We start from the raw sequence: 21,563 nt of genomic DNA, 5'->3' as shown, positions 1-21,563 counted from the left end.
TTTTTCATTTTTTCATGCATGCCTCTGGGGTCAAAGTGAGATGAGTAATGAACAGGAAGTGCCGTATTTGAATACCAATGTTTTATTATGCAAACAAATTATGCAAGAACTACAATTAACAGTAGAATAACCAGTAGGCAACCTTTAATCATGCATAAAAAATATAAAAGTTATCAAAAACTTAAAAAAAAACTAAAAACACTTCTTTACAGTAAAGTAAACACACTGCATGCACTCAAGCACTCAAGTTTCCCAATCAACCAGAGATTTGAACCAAACAATGCCTTAATCTCCATTTTAAAGCATAGCATTGTTTTGTTTTTTCTAAGCCATTTGGAGATTAACAGCAGAAACATTGTGCAATGATACTTGCACGATACAGACATGCAAATATATATATGTATGTACATTCAGAAAAAGCACCAACGACAATACGTGATCAAGACTGCATTAACCCTTTATGCATTCCCGGGTCGGGAACGTATCTCTGTCATTTTAAGATTTCTTTGGCTATTCAAAAATAGCAGATATACAAGCTCATAGAGCGACAACGAGTGTCGCGCTAAGAGCTTATAGATCAGCTATTTTAGAAAAATCATGAAAATTCGTGCAAGTCTTCTGCTTCTGGAGATTCTACAAATGGCTTCTAAATCCAAACAGTTTTTTGGAAAAAAAACAAAACGTATGTTGCTATAATATCAGTGGTTCTCAAACTTTGTCAAGGACCTCCCAAGATGATATGTATTTGTCCGCAGACCCCCCCATCTCAAAATATTTCGTTCCAGGAACCCCCAGAAGCAAAGATTTTAGTGAAAAATTTATATATACTTATATCCAAAGATTTACACACATTTTCACGACTTATTCTTTTTCAAAAATAGCAGATATACAAGCTCATAGCGCGGCACTCGGTGCCGCGCTACGAGCTTGTAGATCTGCTATTTTTTAATAGCCAAAGAAATCTAAAAATGGCACTGATGCGTTCCCGGTCTTTATGGGTTAACAGAGTCAGTACTTGCGGCCGCGCGGGGTCGTGAAGGCGGGGCTGTTTACCAGCGGGGACGGTTGGCGGGAGCGCAAAATGCGCGAGGACGGCGTGAGGTTGCTGGCGTCGTCGTGAGCATGCATGGGGTTGCATTTGCGCGTGGGTGTGCGCAGACTCTGAGGGAGGAGGCCGTGGAGAAAAGGCCGCTTCTCCGCCGGGGGCTGGTTCTCGCAGTTGGCGCCGGCGCAGACCCTCTTCTTGCAGTAGCGGCCGCCGGCCAGGTCCGAGCAGGAGGAGGCGGCGGAGGCCTGCATCTGGGTTAGGGTGTCGGCCTGACGACGCAGGTCGGCCTTGACCAGCTGCAGGCTGTTCTGGAGCTCCACGAGGATCTGGTCCTGGGAAGGAGCCGGCCCACACGGTTAGTTGAGCAATCAGTGTTGGGGGAGAGGGGGGGGGGCAGTGGATAAGATGGACAGGGAGGGGGGGGGGCAGTGGATAAGGTGGACAGGCAGTGAGAGGAAGTGAAATTGAGCCCGACTATACCAGATTTGTGAGAACAACAGAGTCCTAGACCACTGATTACTGACGTTCTGGCTGATATTTCAAAAGTGTCAAAAGTGCAATTTGAAAAACTACGATTTGATTTAAGTTTCTATTTGAGAACATATAACTTCTAAGCAAAAATATATACCGGTATATTAAATACAAAAGGTATTGAGAACAAATATTTTACCACTTAAGCCCCATAAAAAAAAAATAAGTAAAGAAATCTACAAGCTCACATTGTAACACATTGTGAGCTTGTTGATCTGCTATTCAATTCTTTGAACATGTTCGCCTGACATGCCCAAAATAGAGACACCAGAAGTGGTTCAAAGAAATCGGCTGCATAATTGCCGATATACCGACGTCGTCAACAAAGTCAAATAATGGCCGATAGATCGGCTGATATATCTCAGTCTGGCTCTAGAGAGGAAGTGAATGATTGGGTGAAAGGGGGAGTGGAATGGAAGTGAATGATTGGCTGAAAGGAGGAGTGAAATGGAGGCAGAGGTAGCAAGCGAGCGGGGAGGAGGTCAGATGCAGCTGGCCCCGCCCACCACCGCGGATGTGGAAGCATCCGGGTTCAGAGTTAAAACACGACACAGAGCGGAGGAGATGAACAGGGAGGCAGACTGAGCGAAGGGAGAGATAGAGAGGTGGGAGAGAAGGAGAAGTTAAAAAGCAATGGCTATTTATGGCAACATGAGACTAGGCTTTTGGTGCGTTCACACGGGCAGATAAAAAGATACATGCTACCATTCATTTTCAATGGAAGCCAGCGACATAAAGATACAAACATACATCCAACGTTTGTAGCTGTAGCTCTAGCAACAAAGATACAAAGCTACAAATTCAAGTTGAGCTGAACTTCCAGATTCAAAGATACAAAACAACAACTGTAGCTCCGATAATGATGATGAAGATGACGTCAGCGACCATGTTGAGCAACACAGATACAAAGCGACACAGCAACAAAGATGCAGTGTATTTATTAGGGGTGTAACAATACGTTTTAACAACGATTCGATACGTATCACGATACTTGGTTGTCGATACGATACATGAACGATACAGGTTAATTTAGAACGATACGATACGTTTCGATTCAGCGATTTAGTCGATACGATACATGAACGATACAGGACGGGTTAATTTAGAACGATACGATTCGATTCAATGATTTAAAATCGATATAGTAACTATTTATTTACCCAAAAATTCTGTGTGAAAAATAAATACCTGGATACTGGATATAAACCCCTCTTTCTCTTTTCTTCTTCTTAAAAGTACTTAGTATTGATATAATTGATTATTTGCATTGCAGAACGATTCGATACGATTATTTGCATTGCAAAACGATTCGATACGATTCAAAGTCAAACGATACGATATTTAGCTGTTTGCATATCGATATAGTAGATCGTTGAAAATTCAAAACGATGCATCGATGCAGTTACTGTATCGTTACGGGCCTAGTATTTATGTATCTTTGTATGTGGCCCGTGTGAACGCACCATTAGAGTTAAGATGTAAACAGATGCCAGGTCCATTTGACCTTGCTTCCTATAGTTTCAATGTACAGATCATTTATTTTTTGATATTATACTGTTTACTTTAGACAAGGGGTCTTCAACAGGGGGTCCGGGACCCCTAGGGGGTCCTCAGAGTTACTAAAGGGGGTCTGCCAAATCTTTGTGTGATAAGTTTTTTTTACCTTAACTACTTCTGAGAACTGTAGCCAAAAATAGCAGATCTACAAGCTCACAACGCCTCGCACTACACTGTCTCTATGCATTTGATGTATGTGTTTGCCTTGCTTAATGCTTACTGTAAGTCGCTCTGCTAAAACCCTTCATTGTAAATGGAGTTCAACTCATCACCTCATCTCTATCTTCACTATTATTATCCATCATGATGTGTTGATATTTTGCCATGGTGAAACTATGTATCCAGGGCTCCAGACTAACTTTTAATTGTGTTACGCGGGTGAGCCTATAGCTTCTTTCATATAGATGCACCAGCAAATCGACGCCGTCGGGTGGAAACCAAAAGTGTCCAAAACTGTTAATTTTCAGGATTCTACAAGCTCAAAAATGCTTCAGTGTGAAGCGTTTTGAGCTTGTGGATCAGCTTATTTTATTTTTTTTGCTACTTTTGTGTGCCAATGTAGTATGACAAAGTAGAGCGTTAATTTACAAAAAAATTAATTAACAACTTAAAATAGGGCGATAAGAGGTTTCTGCCTGTCAGCAACGATATAATTTCTGTGCACCCACACATACTGCACATACATACACATGGACAGACCTGCTAAATAAGGCACACTGGTGGGACCAATGATATTGTTTAGTTGCACTGGACAGATTCTTGGGTGCATGATGTGTGCCCACAAATGGGTGCAGCCTGGAGCCCTGGTTATGTTGTGAGGTTGTAGATCAGCCATTTTCACTAGTTTGGGTCAGGAACATGCATACAATTTCTCTTTTGGGTCTCAAGTTAAAAAGGTTTAGGAACCACTGATTTAGTGGAGTGGTTCTCAAAGTGGGGTCCCAAGCAAAATTTGTTCAAATAGCATCACAATTATTTTACCAATTTATAATTTTTTTATACTTTGGCTATTCAAAATAGGAGATGTGCAAGCTGAATTTCTTCACACAAATCTTTTCTTCTGGGGGTCCCAAACACAAAATATCTTCTGATAGGGGTCCGCAGCCAAATGTTTATTAATTTGGGGGTCCTCGACGTGGAAAATGTTTGGGAACCACTTTAGTGAAGTGTACATGGCAGCTCAGCTCATGTGTGCAGACAGACAGACAGCATAGAGACAGTGGTACCTGTTTGGCCAGCGTTTCGTCTGCAGCGGCCAGGTTCCGACGGAGCCGCTCTCCTCCAGTGTTGCGGCAGCAGGCTCTCTCACTGGACTGCAGGGTGGTGCCCATCCTCTGCAGGTCCACTCGCAGCTGACGCAGGTTCTGTCGACGGAGGACAAGTCCAGTTAGGAGGAGCAAGGTTATTATTATAGTGAACTAAAACTAAACAAATAACCAACAAACATTTACAAAACATTTGAGTTAAAGCAGCACTATGTAACTTTTCTTTAATGAATAAAATGTAATTTTGTCCAATTTGTGTGGTAGAGTATGTTAACACATTGAATGCCAAAAACGGTCCGGACCGTTTTTGAGGGTCCAAACGAGAAGTCCCGAAAACGGTCCGGACCGTTTTTGACCCAATTCTATTTTTATACATGTGGGCCACGTGGGGCGCTAAAACGAAACTTTGACATCACCCAAGCAGTTTCTGAGAAGAAGAGGCTGGATGAGGCTCCATGTCAAAAATCCTTCCGGTCGGCGTTTTCAATGTTATCTCCTTGATTAAAAGCTTAATATCTCCATTTCTTTTTAATGTGGTGGAAACGAGCCGTTTTCGATCGGCGATCACGCTGCAATGGAGGGTCGCGTTGGAAATATTATTGTTCTAGGCGTTAGTCGGGACCCTCCGCCGTCTCGCACGCACGCTTTGTTTACATGCATTTCCGCGTCGGGGCTTCTCACAGCACGAAATGTATAACGCAAGTGGATGGAAGAAATGCTGGCACTCAACGTATAATATTTTAATAAACCTCTGGCACCCAATGTGTTAATACAATATAACTTGGGTCAAAGGTCATGTCTCACCTAGACACAGGATCTGACACAAATTTCAATTCAATTTAAATGTCTCCCCTGAGCAAGCAGGCAGGCTCTAATAGACTCAATGGTAAACAGTTCAGCACTTGTGCAGGAAACCGGGTTCAAATCCGGGGTAGAAGAGGAAAGTTACATAGTGCAGCTTTAACTGAAATAAAAATTAAAACTAGGCTCTTTAAAAAAAAAACTTTTTTCTAGCCGAGCGCTCTCCAAAATCAATATTTCAATTAGTTCCAAAATGAATTAGTTCAATTAACTGTTGTACAGTATGACAGGTCAAAAAGTGTTATGGAAAAAGCGGTTGTTGTTCTAACCCGTTGGCAGCTCTTCAGCTTGCGATCAGTGGTGTTGGTGAGGGTTCCCGTCGGGCCCGGTACCGTCAGCTGCACCTCCAGCTTCCTCATCTCTGTGGAGACATTTCAATAAAACACTGTTCACCTCCCCATAATCTGACATCTAGAGAACACTCATCATGTACTGATGAATACAACTCAATGAAGGAAACTAGATAATTATGTAATTAACCTCTTGACAAGCTGGCATCTATATCCCCTGTCATTGTAGCGGAAACGTTTCAGAAATCATCCAAAAATGTCAAGCTTGTTAGACTGGCTGTTTTCACTATTTGTCGTACAACTTACGAGTATTCAATTCAATGGAGCTTTATTGGCATGAGAAAACAAACGTTTACATTGCCAAAGCAGGTGTCAAAACATAATAAAGCAATTTAAGAAAAAAACTATGGGACAGTATGTACAGTTGGAGGGGGTACAGCATTATGTAAACAGAGCTATGTCACATTGCAACGTTATTATATACATGTTGGGCAAGGGTATAAAGCTTTTTGAAACAAATAGCAGCAATCTTTCAGGAGTTTTCTGTCAATTTTGGGACAATTAGCAGCATTTTTTCCCCAAAACTATTTAAAATGGTCTCAGATTTCAAATGTGTTTAAAAAGGTAGCAGCTCTGTTTCTATGTGAAGTAGGTAAGACTGAGGTCCACTAGGTACAGAGGGTTAGGGTCCTTACACACCGGGGCGATTTTTTTCATGCGAATAATACGTTTTTTTAAAAAAACCTTAAAGTCAATGCAAGCTTACATGGAGCGAAAAAGCGAAGCAAAAAAGCGTCTTTTAATTATTCGGAACGAGTCCGAATTTTGCGTATATTCGCATATTCGCCGGTGTGCAACCGCCTTTAGGGTGCAGGAGACACATAATGGTTAGTAGTCCTTAAGGTGGTTGTATTGCATTGGCTAACCTTCTTTTATCACAATATATACCGTATACAGATTGTGGTGAAAATGTGTTAGTATAAATTTAAGGCTGGAACACATTATTATGGCATTAATATATGGTACAGAATATTATGTAAGTATAACCCATTTAATCCGGGAACGCATCTGTGTTATTTTTTTTTCTAGCTATAACCATTGTTTTATGTTTTTGACTATTCAAAAAATAGCAGATCTACAAGCTCAGAGTGCCCCGCCACGAGCTTGTAGATCTGCAATTCTTTAGAAAAATCATGAAGATTTGTGCGAATCTTTGAAAATATATATTTTTAAGCGAACTTTTGTAACTCAAATCTTTGCTTCTGGAGGTCCCTGGAACAACATATTTGACAAATGTTCGCTTTAAAAAATATATATTAAAAGATTTAAAAAAAAAGCAGATCTACAAGCTCATAGCGCTATGAGCTTGTAGATCTGCTATCTTTGATAGCCAAAGAAATCTAAAATGACAGAGATGCGTTTCTGGATTGAATGGGTTACGGTGGTTGTATTCCATTGGCTAACCTTCTTTTATCACAATATATATATACAGATTGAAGGCTGGAACACATTATTATGGCATTAATAGATGGTACAGAATATTACGGTAAAAGTTTAATAAGTTTGGCCCAATCGGCTGGCGTAGCGGTCAGGGCACCTAGGCTGCTAGTGCGGGTTTGAGACCTTTGCTGTGTGTCACTCCCCATCTCCTGTCAGTCTACTGTATACTATCAAATAAAGGCAAAAAAAAGGCCCGAAAAAAAGAAAAAAAGTTTAAAAGTGCACACCTTGCGTTTTGAACATCAACTCGGCGCGGCATTGGGTGAGCTCGACTTGCACGCTCGCCACCTCCACCGTGTTCCTGGCCATGCTGCGCTGAGAGCGCCTCAGGACGGGCAGAGCCTCGGGCTCCATGGGAGGAGGCATGAGCAGCGAGTCGTCCTTCTTTTCGGCTTTCTCGTCGGGTTCTTTCTTTTTCTCCAGCGTGGCGGTCAGCTCGTTGATCTCCTCATCGCGCTCCTAGGAGAGAAGAGGAGAGAAGAGGAGAGGAGAGTTCAACAACATGAATAACTTAACAGCTCATGTCCCTACTGGTGATGGGAGTGACTGAAGCCAGTGGTTCTCAAAGTGAGGTCTGGGGCGGGGACCCTCAAGGGTTCTTGAGTGGGGTTCCAGGGGGTCCCCCAGCAAAATGAGGTCGGCGCAGTTTAACCACGTGTCTTTAACCCTATTTAATTTTTTCTGACGTGTTCTCTCTGTCAGGTGGAAGTAGGGCATTATTTTGTGTGTGTGTGTGTGTGTGTGAACGCGATGAGCAGGCTGGTTAATGGCAGTATGGCGGGTCTTGTGTTCATGGGTGAGGGTATGTGTGTGAGCACTAGGCTGGTTAAGGGCAGTGCGGGTGCAGTGGCTCTTACCTCCAGCTGTTCACTGTAGTATTCTTTAAGGTTTTTCTTCAGATTTTCGATCCTGGCCTCAAACCTCTCCTCCAGCATGTCTCTTTCCAGCTCCAGGCGTTCACTATGGGAGGTGAAAAATGTCACCGTTAACTTCCCGCAAGTCATAGAAAATAAATAAATAGACCCATGCGGACTGTATAAAGGGCCGTTCTCACCAAGCACTAGAACCATAAAGACATTGTTTTTAAAATTGTTCTAACTCAAGTGGATGACACACCACAACTATAGCAAAGACAATGGCATATAGTTATAATTAAAGTTATAGTGCTTCGTGAGAACGGCCCTCAACTCTGAGGGGTGTAACCAAATGGACCCTTACGGGTTACATTTGTACACTGTTGTGGCAGGAATTAAAGTATACCTTACTTTGGTATGACTTGTAAAAAAAATTGTATTCCCACAAGGGTAGAGTGGAATGAATCAATGGATTTATTTAACAAAATTCGAGAGCTCTCGTAGACCACCACAAGCAAATTCAGCCTCCCGAATGTCGGAACACAAATAGATCCATACATACCTCTTTCTACATGACTAGATAGACTACATGCTAGATAGACAAATAGCTACTCTGACATACCAACAGGTGAGAACATGGTTTGCTTAATGCTTACTAAACTGTGAGTTTGTAAATATATCTGCATAGTGACCAGATGTCCTCTTAGTATTAACTTATAGGAGGCATAACTATACTCACGGACAAAACAGTGTAGTATTACAGTGTTCATTTTGTTGACTAAGACTAAGACTAAAAGACTAAGATTTTGATATTTAGTCGACTAAGACTAAACAATTTCAGAAGACTAAAATAGGACTAAAACTAAATGGTGTGTTATTCAAAAGACTAAGACTACATCAGAATTTGCTGTCAAAATTAACACTGTAGTATTATCATATCTGCCATGATAACACTCGTCTCTCAGAGTTAAATTAACACTGTGTAAGTGTGTATTTTCACTGCTGGTTGTATGTATGTACCTGAATTCGACCTGCATAGTGTTGATCAACTCCATGGTTTCTTCCACCACCTCCTCCCTCACCCTGGCCTCCAGGAGCTCCTTCTCCGCCCGCTGGCGCCAGACCTCTCGTTTCAAGACATCGATGGCCTCCAGGAGCATCTGAAGCACAGTTAACACGTAATGCTGGAAGTTAGCGGGATGATAAATGCACGAGCCGGATGCCAGTTTCACACACTTCATATCACTTACACTGGGTTAACCGTTATATCACCTAACCTTACAAAAAATAGGCTATAGAATGATGATTCCTGTTGATTCCTGCTTTTTATATATCTACATTTGATCTAGCATGAGAGCATATTGCTCAGCACCAACCCCAGCTCAAAGAGAGAAAGTGGTCTGCGGTCTTGACGTTTTATACAATATTTTATATAGAAAGTAGATCTGTTCGATAATTAAGTGGGTTGTTTATTTTATAAGGAATATTCCAACGCAGGGGTTTTCAACAGGGGGTCCGTGACCCCTAGGGGGTCCTCAGAGTTACTACAGGGGGGCCGCCAAATCTTTGTGTGATAGAATTATTTTTTAAATTAACCACTTGAACCCTAGCATCCCATTTCTGAGGAGAACCTTAGCCAAAAACGCCTTGAGCTTGTACCTTGTAGATCTGCTATTTTTGGCAAAGAGGTATAGGTGTACAGGGACCAAGCAGACCAAAAAAAAAAGAAAAAATGACACAACTTTATACAATATAGAGGGGGTCCCTGCTTCATCCCTCTCTCAGCTAGGGGGTCCTTGGCCTGAAAAAAATTGAAGACCCCTGTTCTAATGTCATTTTTGGCCAGTTTTGACAGCACTAATCAGTAGGCGGAGATCTCTGGTCGTCTGGCTACGTCAGACACTACGCAAGACCACCCAAGTAGCTTGTGATACTTTACAGACAGAAACCCAAACCCTACACGAGGCAACAAATAAATCCATGATGAGCATGCATGCATACCCGAGTATTTAACATGGTGACGTCTTCTTCTTCCTCTTCATCACCGTTCTCCTCTTCCTCCTCCACCTCCTCTTCCTCCAGGGCAGAGGCGTTGAGGGTGGAGGCGGGTTCGTTCAGGAGGGACAGGATGTAGGCCACTCTGCTCTTTGTAGACGGCCCGTGGACCAGCTGACATTAAAAAACACAAAACAAAACACCAAATCAGTCAGTTTGAACCTACTCACCCGTATGTGTATGAAATATTTCATCGAAATCACGCGGATTCAATCTTGTGCATCATCATAATCAAATATTGTCACATTATTATCACAAAGGTATTCTTTTTCCTTCAGGCTTTAATTTCCTTACACCAGTGCTTGGGATCCGGGATTATACATCTGCAATTTTTGTATCTATTTTTTCATATCGCTAATTGCACAGAGCAGCAGCCATATTTTGGTTGGTTATCAGAATATTGAGAAGCCTTTGTTATAAGTCAGTATTATTTTACAAAAAAGTTGGTTTGTTGGTTTTCTGCAATTGTTGATGTTGGCAAATATAACCTTCCAGCTGACAGTGACACATCTCTTCCATTAGTTTTTATTATCAATAAAAGATAATGGAAGTAAATTAATCGCAAATATCGAAATTTAATTGAATCGTAGCCCTCGGAATCGAATTGAATCGTCAGGTACCTACCAATTTCTGCACCTACTTACACACATAGACATGCTTACACACCATTAGAGTGAAGAATAAACAATACGGATATCCGTTGGTGAATATCTTGCATCAAACTATTCATAACTATAGCCGTTATACTTATGAGTTTCCTCATTCATTCATGTGCGCTTCATCGTTGCGTAATATTGGTGAATTGCACACAAAAAAGCAATATGAATTTATATTTTAAAAATACGTAATTCCAATTACAGTTGTGATACAAAATAAAGGTGTTTAAGTCCTACAGCAGTGGCTCTCAACGTGGGGTTCAGGGTGTCCTAAGGGGTCCCTCAGATAAATGATTGATACCGGTAGTTAGGAACCAAATGGACATTTGGTTCCATTTGTAAAGTTAACGCTGAGGATTTTACAGTGTAGATTTGGGTCCAGGAGATTAAAAACGTATTCAATGGGGGTCCCGTGGCCTAATAATGCATATAAACCAGGGGAGGTCCTTGAAATTAAATGGTTTGAGAACCAGTGTCCTACAGAATAGTGATGGGTCGTTCATGATCGATTCGTTCAAAAGAACTAGTTCTTTGGCATGAACGTGAACAAAGTAAACCCGTTCACTTCCTGAAGCTGTTCATGCTTTTGTTCATGCCCCCTCCCCCTGTACACAGGACGGGAGGGCAGGCTGTTAAGACATGAACGAATCATTTGAACGGATCGTTACCGTGAATTCAATCGTTCATTCACTGAAATGAACGTTTTTTCCCACCACTACCACAGAACCAAAGCGAGGGGGGGGGGGGGGTGTGGTGGGATTTGTAGTACCTGGGTGGCGATGGCGGAGAACTTGAGAGCCTGGAGGGTCTCGTCGTAGATGGTGGAGCAGGGGTTGATGTTGACCACCATACAGGAGGTGCCCCGGCCGCAGAAGAAGCCCTGCAGGACGCGCGTCAGCTTGCTGTCCCTGAACGGCACCAGCTGTGCGGGTCTGGACCTGAAGAGAAGGTTAACAAAATAAGTCTGACTGTCTTGGTTTTTCATTACATTCATTTGTAATCAAGTGATGATGAGACATAAAGCCTGCTTTCATAGGCGGTTTTTGTCTCTGCCAGCGGGGGGGGGGGGGCAAAGGAAATATATGAACATATATGTTTTTTATATATGCAACATATGTTTATCATACATGTGACATATTAGAAATTGGCCACCTGATACTGTATGTCTCTACATATATGTATGTACATATATCACCATATGTGTGGCATATATGTGGACATATATAAGCTATATAAGCTTATAGAATCGCCACTGCCTGCTTTATAAAATGGTAAATGGTGCATTTATATAGCGCTTTTATCCAAAGAGCTTTACATAGATTGTGCATTACATTCACACACACATTCATACACCGATGGCGGAGGAAACCATGCAAGGCACCAATCTGCTCATCAGGGAGCAATTAGGGGTTCAGTGTCTTGCTCAAGGACACTCCGACACTAGCTCTGGGGGAGCCCGGGATCGAACTGGAAACCTCGCGGCTTCCATCCGGCCGCTCTACCGACCACTCTACCCCTGAGCCACTGCCGCCCATTGTACATATATTTATATGTCATTGTCAATAAAAGATGTCAAAATATACTTTCTCCTTATACTTAGCAGTGTCGGCCCCAGAAATCTTACAAGCTCTCAACGCATTTCACTGCAACGCACCGTGAGCTTGTAGATTGGCTATTTTCGTGCCACCTCCAGAAGTGGTTTGACACACCATGCCATGAATGATGTGTTAAAGCGTTTTACCTGTTGCTCTGGTTGTGTCTCAGAGCTGCGATACAGCGTCCCAACGTGTGGAGGGAGGTGTTGATGTTGGTGGCCTCTTTCATCCTCTCCCCGCTGCGCTGGTCTTTACAGCGCTCTGAACCGGCCAGGTCACACACACTCAGTCTGCAAGGTGACAGGCAGGAGAGTGTTGGCAAACTTGGCAGTCATTTGAAGGGTGCATTCGTTAATTTAACTTCCAAACTAGGTCTTTTCTTCATTCATCCTGTGCTTTATTCTTGTTGTGCAGTGACCGGGTCACATCGGTGTCATTTTAAGATTTCTTTGGCTATTCAAAAATAGCAGATCTACAAGCTCATAGCACGGCACCGAGTGCTGCGCTATGAGCTTGTAGATCTGCTATTTAAAAAAAATCAGATCCACGGGTCCACGGCCAAATACATATCATTTTGGGTTGTCCTTGACATGAAAAAGTTTGAGAACCACTTACAGCAACATACGTTTTTTTCAAAAAACTGTTAGGATTTAGAAGACATTTGTAGAATCCCCAGAAGCAAAGATTTGAGTCACAAATGTTTGAGTTAAAAAATATATATATGTATTCAAAGATTTCCTCACATTGATTGATTGATTTTTCCAAAAGATCTACAATCTCATAGCGCGGTACTCGGTGCCGCGCTATGAGCTTGTAGATCTGCTATAGGCAAAGAAATCTTAAAATGACACAAATAATGCTTTCCTGGTCTTAAAGGGTTGAGCTCCTGAAAGGCAATGTGTAATGTACGGCAGAGTATATTTTATCAGGCTTAAAAACAACGTATGATCATCACTTACTCGCTGATGCGTGTGGCCTGTCCCTGCTCAGCCTCTGGATGGACGTGCAGCACACGGAGGGAGAAAATGCTGTGACTGAAGAGCAGAAGAACAACATAGATAATAAACAACCACCCACGTAACCAACCGCCAAATAACAACCTGCACCCTCTCATACAATGGCTTCTAATTCATGTACAGTGGTAGGTAAGGAAAATATAAGGTCAATAATATACTAATACATCATTATGTTGTGTAATAACTTTCACAACATTGTTTTTTTGTTAACACTCCACCACAGTCCTGGGTTTTTATTTACTATTGTGTTGCGCCTCTTCCTACAACTCGAGTTACTGCTGAGGTGAGTACTGGTAAAGCTCTCTCTCTAAAAAGAAATGGAGTCTGCAAAAATGTGGCATGAATGATGAAGACGGACCCCAGGAAAAATAACCATACTAAGGCAAGTGTAGGGCTATCACGATTACAAATTTAAGCTGACGATTAATTGACACACAAATAATTGCGATGAACGATTTAATTGTGTTTTTAGGCATTTCTAGTGGATTCTAGTGGATGTGTAAACTATTTTTTTTCCTTTGGTCAAAAGCTGTGGTTCTAACCTGCGGCTGGAGTTGCTGTTGAGGTGAGTGCTGGCAAAGCTCTGGTTGTGGCGGCCGGCCTTCAGCACCTTCCAGGCCTCCTCTGCACTGCGCACCTGGACCCAGGTCAGATCTAGAGAAAGTAACAGTAGACAGCGACATCATTAGAGTTATGCACCAAAATAAAGTAAAACAATTTCAACTAATGGATTAAGCCTTTATTATTAAGCCCCATTCTATTCTTTGTCGCACAACAGTGTCAGGCAAAAAAAAATTGAAAATAGATTTAATAATTTTATTAAATGATCGATGATCAATGATTTCGATAATCGATTAACTGTTGCAGCCCTGGTTCAGATCAGTGTTGATTTTGACAGCACATTTTGATTTAGATTTTTTGTCAGTCTTTTGAATAAAATTCTGTTTAGTTTTAGTCATATTTTAGTCACCTGAAATGTTTTACTTTTAGTCTATTTTTAATCGACTAAATATACAGTTGATTTAGTCGACGGAATGGCAATGATTTTTACTTAGTTGCATGCCGAAAATAGCTGATCTACAAGCTCGACGCATTGTGCGCTTGTAGATCAACTATTTTCGGTCTGTGACACCCGCACGCACCCATGATGACTTGTCTTTTAGTTCTACTGGATCTCTTCTCCACTAGTCCCTCATAAACATTTTAGTTTTTATTTGTTGACGAAATTGTCAGTATATTTAGTCTTAGTCATCATAGCTTAGTTTTTATTTCGTTTTTGTCAGTAAAAAAAAAGGTAGTCAGACATTTTTAGTCATAGTTTTAGTCAACGAAATCAGCCCTGGTTCAGATAGAACAATGAGTAGTTAGAGGCGTTACCCTTCACGTAGGGGTTTCCCTGTTTGTCCTCGCTCAGCCGCAGCGTGGCTCGTTTCTTGGTGGGCAGGGATGGCGGGGCCTCCAGCAGGTCGTACAGGAACTCGTTGTAGATCTCGTAGAAGGCCACCCAGATGGAGAACTGCACCCCCGCCTCCAGGTCGGCCCCGGCACTGTGAGTCAGACTGTCCGGCTCCAGACACACGCTGTCACATTCTGCACCACGGACACAGAGACACACAAGTATTTAGCACCATCATCAGTGTTGTATAAATTCATGTTTTTTTGGTTTGTCGACTTATTTTTATCTATTAGAGGACGACTTCACCCATTTTCAACCCGTCTTCATGTAATAGGTCCTCACTAATACTCATGAAAATATGGCACCATTTTTGTCAACTCAGTCTGTGTCACAGAGGAGGTCTGTGGACAGTTCAGACACCCGCCTACCAATGACATCATCAATGGGGACTCGAAGCTAATAGAAACTTTATAGAGGCTTTCTATTCCTGGAAAGTTAGCAGGCTATAATGGAAGCCCCCCCACCCCGAAGCAAAGATTTTAGTAAAAAATGTTCTCTTTAAAAAAATATATACCGGTATTCAAAGATTTGCACACATTTTCACGTTTTTTCAAAAATAGCAGATCTACAAGCTCATAGCGCGGCACTCTGCGCTATGAGCTTGTAGATCTGCTATTTTTTAATAGCCAAAGAAATCTATAATGACACAGATGCGTTCCCGGATTGAATGGGTTCAATCAGAAAGTAATCTGGTGCAAGGGAAGAGTATAATGAGTGTGTGTCTACTAGCTTGCTTGTGCCACTACCATAACACATGATATAACCATGGATCCAACCAACAACAATCATTTATGCTTAGCCGACATGATTAGCCAAATGGCACACAACATGTAAATAGAGCTTGCCACCACCCGTCTATAATGATGCAATGAAACGCATTACATTTCAATGACAGAGTTCAGTGTTCAGGTGTGGAGAAACCAGTTCAGCAGGCTTATTAGACACTGTATAATTTGGCTAGGGATTAGGCGGGAAACAGGTTTCAACTGAGCCATTGTTCAGGCACGATGTGTGTGTGATGTGAACGAGTAGTTGAGTGCGGGAGACATGAGATTAATGAGTATCGTAATGTGTGTGTGTGTGTGTGTGTGTGTGTGTGTGTGTGTGTGTGTGTGTGTGTGTGTGTGTGTGTGTGTGTGTGTGTGTGTGAGAGAGAGAGCGAGAGTGAAAGTAGGGGTGTGGCCAGCCCAAGGTGTATTTGCTCTGTAAGAACATGTCCCATGTAGTAACCTTTGCTTTTATGAAATTTATCCGAGACCATTAGGGTTTTATGGAAGATGCTTCTTTTATTAGCTAGTTTGACCACTTCAAATGCTCTAATCTTAATATTATGACCAAAAATAGCCTATCTATCTACAAGCTCTCGTGTCTGCGACGCATGTAGATAGATCGGTTATTTTCGCTGCGCAACATGCTTCCTTAGATCAAGTGGGGACCCCCTGGAGTCCTTGGCGGGGTACCAGGGGGTCCCCAGCTAAATAAGTTAATATAGCGTCACAATCATTTTAACCACTATACTTTAGCTATTCACTGTATACTTTGGCTATTCAAAAACAGTCCAGATATACAAGCTCATAGCGCGGCTGAAAAGTTGTGAAAATTTGCACAAATCTTTTTTCTTTTTTTTTTAAGCTAACGTTTGTAACTCAAAACTTTGCTTCTGGGGGTCCCTGGGACAAAACATTTTTGATTTGGGGGTCCGCAGCCTACATTTTGGGGGTCCTTGACATGGTTTGAGAATCACTGCCTTAGATGACATGCTGGCTTCTATAGAATCCAAATGACTGAGAACTTAAACCATGTTTAATGCAGTGTAATTGATTGGATTGTCCCCTACCCTCTAGCTGGGTAGCGATGTGACTTGTGAAGGTGGACATCCCAGCGACTCCACTGTCCCAGGTGCTGGTACCGCCGTGCAGAGAGCTCTGGTTCACCCTCTGTAAAAGACAGGGAAAAAAAGGATTGCATTGGAACATAGAAACCACAGAAACATTCCATGAAAATAGACGATCTACAAGCTCTTGTAGCATCTGAGCTTGTAGGCTGGCCACTTTCAAGATATTATTTAGTGTAAAGCAAAAAGAGGATGGGGTCTCATTTTTAACAATGAATTTTCAAAACTTTTCCAAAGTATTTTACCCCATTTCCAGGCCTATAGCAATCATATGGTGCCATAATGAGGCTATATACACCAGTGTTCTAAAATGCCTGAAAAACAGTTTTTTGAATTTCAAAATATTTCCAGGAATTTCATGACCGTGTAGTATACAGTAGAGACCTGGGGGACTCCAGTAAAGTATAGGGTTGAAGTAGTTATGCCCCATTTTGTACTTCATTGAACGACGGTGTGTCACACAAAAACAGTTGATCTAAAAGCTCAAAATGCGTCATGATGTGTTGTGAGCTTGTAGATGTAACATTTTTTGGGGGATGCCCAAAGCAGGGACATCAGGCTTAAAGGGATAGTCCACCCAAAACATAACTTTTTTTCTATCGATTAGTCACCCCATGGAGACTTGACTTGAATTCATGGATATTTTTTTGTTTTTGTCACATTCCTAAGCCAATAATTCCATTACCAGCGGACCGGTAGGCAGCGGTTCCGGTAGGAGATACAAAGGAGACTCTTTGTGTCTCCTACCGGAACGGCTGCCGGTCATCAAATTATTGGTTTAGGAATGCGACAATTTTTTTGGGGTGAACTATCCCTTTAAAAGTGATTTTAGAAAGGCATCTCTGCTGCTCACCTCTTTGAGCAGAGCGTCCCGTCGGCTCTCCTCCACGCGGACCTCGGCGGAGTCCAGCTGGCGTACGTCCTGGTGCATGACAGGCTTCAGGTCCACGGCCCCGTACAGACGGCCCTGGACCTTCCTGAACACAGAGACCAGGGCTCTGGGCAGCAGGCCTGCCTCTCGACCACTACCTGCACAGCAGAGCACAGAAAAGTGTTGACATGTCAGCTGTGTGCATCTATAGAGACCATTACATATTTTTTTAAAGAGAGAAAGTGTTGATGGGGTGCAAGAGTGAATCAAACTAATCGATTTTAATGTTCAGAAAGGGATCTTTGATATCAGATCAAAGAAAGAGGTCCCACACTTTGATCTGATATCAAAGATCCCTTTCTGAACATTTGGATCTTCCTGGTTGTCTCAAATAAGTGTGATTATTAGGGTTGATTAATGTAATAATTGTGACATTGGCCTATGGGTGACAACAAGCAGCCAGCTAGCTCACCCTGAATGGTGTAGGTCTTCCCAGAGTTGGTGACCCCGTATGTGTACAGGAGACGGTTCTCCCCCTGAAGGACATCCCTCACCATGCTCTTCATGGTGGCCTCGTAGAAGTCCTGCTGGCTGGTCTCTGGAGCAAAGATCTAAAACGGAAGAGACATACTGGTTATTATAAAGATCTAAACGGAAGACCCATACTGGTTATAAAGATCTAAACGGAAGACCCATACTGGTTACAGGCATTCAAGCAAAATACAATTTCCAGACTGAAAGACTTTGTATGGACAAGACCTAATGTGCGATTTGTGAAACATTATGAAAGGAGCACCCCCACACTAGCACGGATTCCTGAACAATTAACACAATGATTTTGTGTTTAATAATGTCTCGTCTTTGTCTGCTGCAAAGCCACAGTTTTCCTCAATGCTTTCAGGATAGTTCCAGAATGACTGTGGTTATATATAGAGGATGCACACACACTGGTTTTCACACTGTGTTAAGTTGAAGTTGTTTGTTATATTGTGAACGGTACCTTTGAGAAGCTGAACCTGTGGATGCTCTGTGTGATTCCCCTCTCTGCGTTCTTCATGTTCTGGGAGTCCTTGGGAGCTTTGAGAAGCAGCGTCTCGTTGTCCTGGATGCTGACACAACGCTGTGAGAATAAAGGAGAAGGACAACAAAACTGTTGGCACCGTTTTAACCAGCAGCTTGAATATACGTTTCAGAAGTTCCAGTCTACGGTCACCCGCTCCCTTACCTCTTCTCCTCCCCTCTCCTTCTCTTTGTCAGTGAGAGGTCTGACTCGAAGGAACACCTTCACTTTCTCGCCGGCAGTCCCACTTCCCCGTTTGGTGAGGTCATCAGGTTTGGACAGAGTCCTCTAAAAGTGGGAAGGAAAAAAAGTGTTTATTTATATGAAAAAGACAATATACATCTTACATAATATGATAAATAAATGGAGAGCAGAACATTGTTAAAGTGCAGCTACAAGTTAGTAAAATAATAATGTAAATAGTACATTATAAAACAGCAGAGCAACTGAAGCATTCAAAACACAAAATAATTGATAACTGTAAGAGAATGGCATAGACTGGCATACTCGCCGATACCAGCATTTTAGGCAGTATCGGAAGCTTTTCCCGATACCAGTATCGGTACAACCCTAGAGGCAATGCTGTAGAGAGAAAAAAAAGAGCAACCCTGAATAAATAATTATGGTTAAACACTAAATTCCTCACCGACTCTTTGCCTGCACATATGATAGAGAAATCGGGGACGGGGGGCAGACGGGGACGTGAGGGAGCCCCGAATTCTGCAGCCGTGGACTCGAACACGTTCATGGGCTCCTCCTCGTCGAACGGGCATGTCGGAGACGTCACGAACATCGACATGTCTACCTGCAGGGGTGTCAAGATGAAACGCTGTTAGTGTAAACTATGACTTTCACATTGAATGAATGAATGAATATGAGCAGTGGCTGGCTGATAAATCATTTTTGTAGTGCAAGTTCAAGGTTGTACTTTATTGTTACATCTTGTGTACAGGTACATAAGAGTAAAACTTATTTTGGTTCGGCTTCCTTCAGACAATGCAGCAGCATAAGTAATAACAATAGAATAAAGAAAAACGTAAAAATATTTAAAGAAAGAGCATCATCAAATCAAATGTACATGTGCATAAAAATAAAGAAAAAACACTTGGTATGTTGTATACACCACCAGCATTTTTCTTCAGTGGCTGTCACCTAACTTTGTGTAAACAACTTCACAGTAAGTGATATTTTTGTTAATAAATGTTAAATAGCTCTACAGTATATTTCCATAGTAATCATTATGGACTCTGTAGACACTTTTCAATTGAAAGGCATGAATGCTGTCCCTTCTTTAACGACTACGAGCTTGTAGTGTTGTTGTTGCTTTTGCATTCTGCATCCTCCCGTCATATTCTGTGTGACATCTGTCTGTGTGTCATTATCGTCTCTGTCGAGTGGAAACCTCATGTCTAAAACTGATACTTTTCAGGATTCAAATTCAAAAGTATTTTTCAGTTAACTTTTCAGTATTCAAAAAGTAGCAGATCTACAAGCTCAAAGCGCATCGCGCCACGTTTCGAGCTTGCAGATCTGCTACTTTTGATGCCTGTGTGTGAAGCTGAAGTAGGATCAAGAAGGGTATTAATTTACGAAAAAACACACACAAAGTTAGCGATAAGAGGTTTCTGCCCGACAGCAACGTTGAATTGTGGAATTCCTTTGCAAACAGTCAGTTGCAGAGTTATAACGATATCGTTCACCATTGTATATTTATTTATAGTTGTGGTGTGAACTCTGCCATCCACTTGACTTATAACGATTTTCTAAATAATATTTTTTATAGTTATATTGCTCAGAGTGAACGGCAAACAGAAGAAATGCTCTTTCTTATGTATGTATGCAGCCTATATGAAAGTGAGGTCATTGTTCCAAGGAGAAACAGCCAGGCAGGTACAGTCAGCAGGGAGTGGGGAGGAGGGGGGTGTGGTAAGTGGAAGGTAACTGCCTAAAGTAAACTTGTGAACAGTGGTGGACACTAGTAACCAAGTGCATTTACATGACTATTGTAGTTAAGAACATTTTTGGAGTGCTTTCTGTTCTTTTTTTTTTGCAAGCACATCACTTCACTCTGCTACATTTAAACAGAAATGTTTTGACTCCACCACATTTCTAGGATGGGACTCCTGGGACCCAAACTTACAAATATATACAATGAATTAACCACTTCTTAAGCCCCATTTCAAATATATAAGGAAAATAGCCAATCTACAAGCACACCTGCCATTTTCACTATGCATTTTCAAAACAGCAATGCTTTGATATTAAAAAGAAGAAAATGTATTTAGTAATTTGTACTTTTGAATATTCCAAGTTTACTTGACTATATACACTTGTCCACCACACAGAGAGAAAGAGAGAGAGAGAACTTACACGTGATACACAATCAAACAAGTGAAATTGTAAGTCAAACCTGAAATCAACCTTCATAAAAACCGTCATAGTAGCTCTAGAAGTCAATAAACAAGGCGAACGGTCACATAAAGTAGAGTGAAGCACAGAGGGAACAACAAAGTAGTGCCTCGAATTCATAAACTAGGACAACAAGTAAACAAGGAACAACCACGGTCTAAAATCACATGCTGAACATTAGTGTTCAACCGACGGCTCTAAAAACACAACAACAACTCACCTCGTGTGATGAAAGGACCGTGGAAATGAAAACGATAAACTAAAGGAAGGAAACAAGTCGAAATAATGTAACTTATTTCACTACTTGGATAAATAATAAACGGCGTCTACTCTAGTCAACAAACACACTCACTAACTAACTCTAACCGTGTGGCGTGTAGAACGGTCTCTCTCTCTCTCTGGGTGAGAGACACTGCAGTTACAGTGACTGGCGCATTGGTTCTAAATAACTCATCTAGTACTGAAGTACTGGCTACATCTCTCTACTTTTCGAATATCGCGCTTCCTGTCCAGCACCACTCTGATTGGCCACGCTGACCACGCTCAGGTAGGCGTCATGGATAGCTGTCCTCTCATTGGCTACGTTCGCCATTGAGCAACGTTGCCAGATTTTGCGAGAGAAACAAGCTATGAAAACAAGCCCAA

General features: G+C 41.8%; 1 protein-coding gene across 1 annotated transcript; it reads right to left on the bottom strand.

The window, feature by feature from the left end:
• Positions 1-25: 25 nt before the first annotated feature.
• kif20a (kinesin family member 20A) lies at positions 26-21,299 on the bottom strand. The gene is made up of 19 exons (XM_080435788.1): positions 21,139-21,299; positions 19,156-19,314; positions 18,675-18,797; positions 18,450-18,569; positions 17,922-18,060; positions 17,432-17,607; positions 16,522-16,621; positions 14,606-14,818; positions 13,771-13,882; positions 13,172-13,246; positions 12,359-12,502; positions 11,387-11,555; positions 9,908-10,075; positions 8,927-9,066; positions 7,910-8,012; positions 7,280-7,511; positions 5,532-5,623; positions 4,363-4,500; positions 26-1,380 (listed from the first exon to the last, which is right to left on the bottom strand). The coding sequence occupies exons 2-19, from the start codon at positions 19,306-19,308 to the stop codon at positions 1,009-1,011; spliced, it is 2,769 nt and encodes a 922-aa protein (XP_080291914.1). The 5' UTR covers positions 19,309-19,314; positions 21,139-21,299; the 3' UTR covers positions 26-1,008.
• Positions 21,300-21,563: the final 264 nt, after the last annotated feature.

Source organism: Gymnoscopelus braueri (genome assembly GCF_963280865.1).
Source record: "Gymnoscopelus braueri genome assembly, chromosome: 8".
NCBI lineage: Eukaryota > Metazoa > Chordata > Actinopteri > Myctophiformes > Myctophidae > Gymnoscopelus > Gymnoscopelus braueri.
The sequence above is the reverse complement of the archived record's forward strand: the minus strand, read 5'-3'. Positions and strand labels throughout refer to the sequence as shown.

What these genes read in the sequence shown, in the direction of transcription:
- kif20a (XM_080435788.1), bottom strand. Translation starts at nt 19,308, where the DNA reads ATGTCGATGTTCGTGACGTCTCCGACATGCCCGTTCGACGAGGAGGAG. An exon ending in AGCTGAAGAGCTGCCAACGG is followed by an intron (nt 4,501 to 5,531) that starts GTTAGAACAACA and finishes CTCCGTCGACAG; the next exon opens with AACCTGCGTCAGCTGCGAGT. An exon ending in ACGAAACGCTGGCCAAACAG is followed by an intron (nt 1,381 to 4,362) that starts GTACCACTGTCT and finishes GCTCCTTCCCAG; the next exon opens with GACCAGATCCTCGTGGAGCT.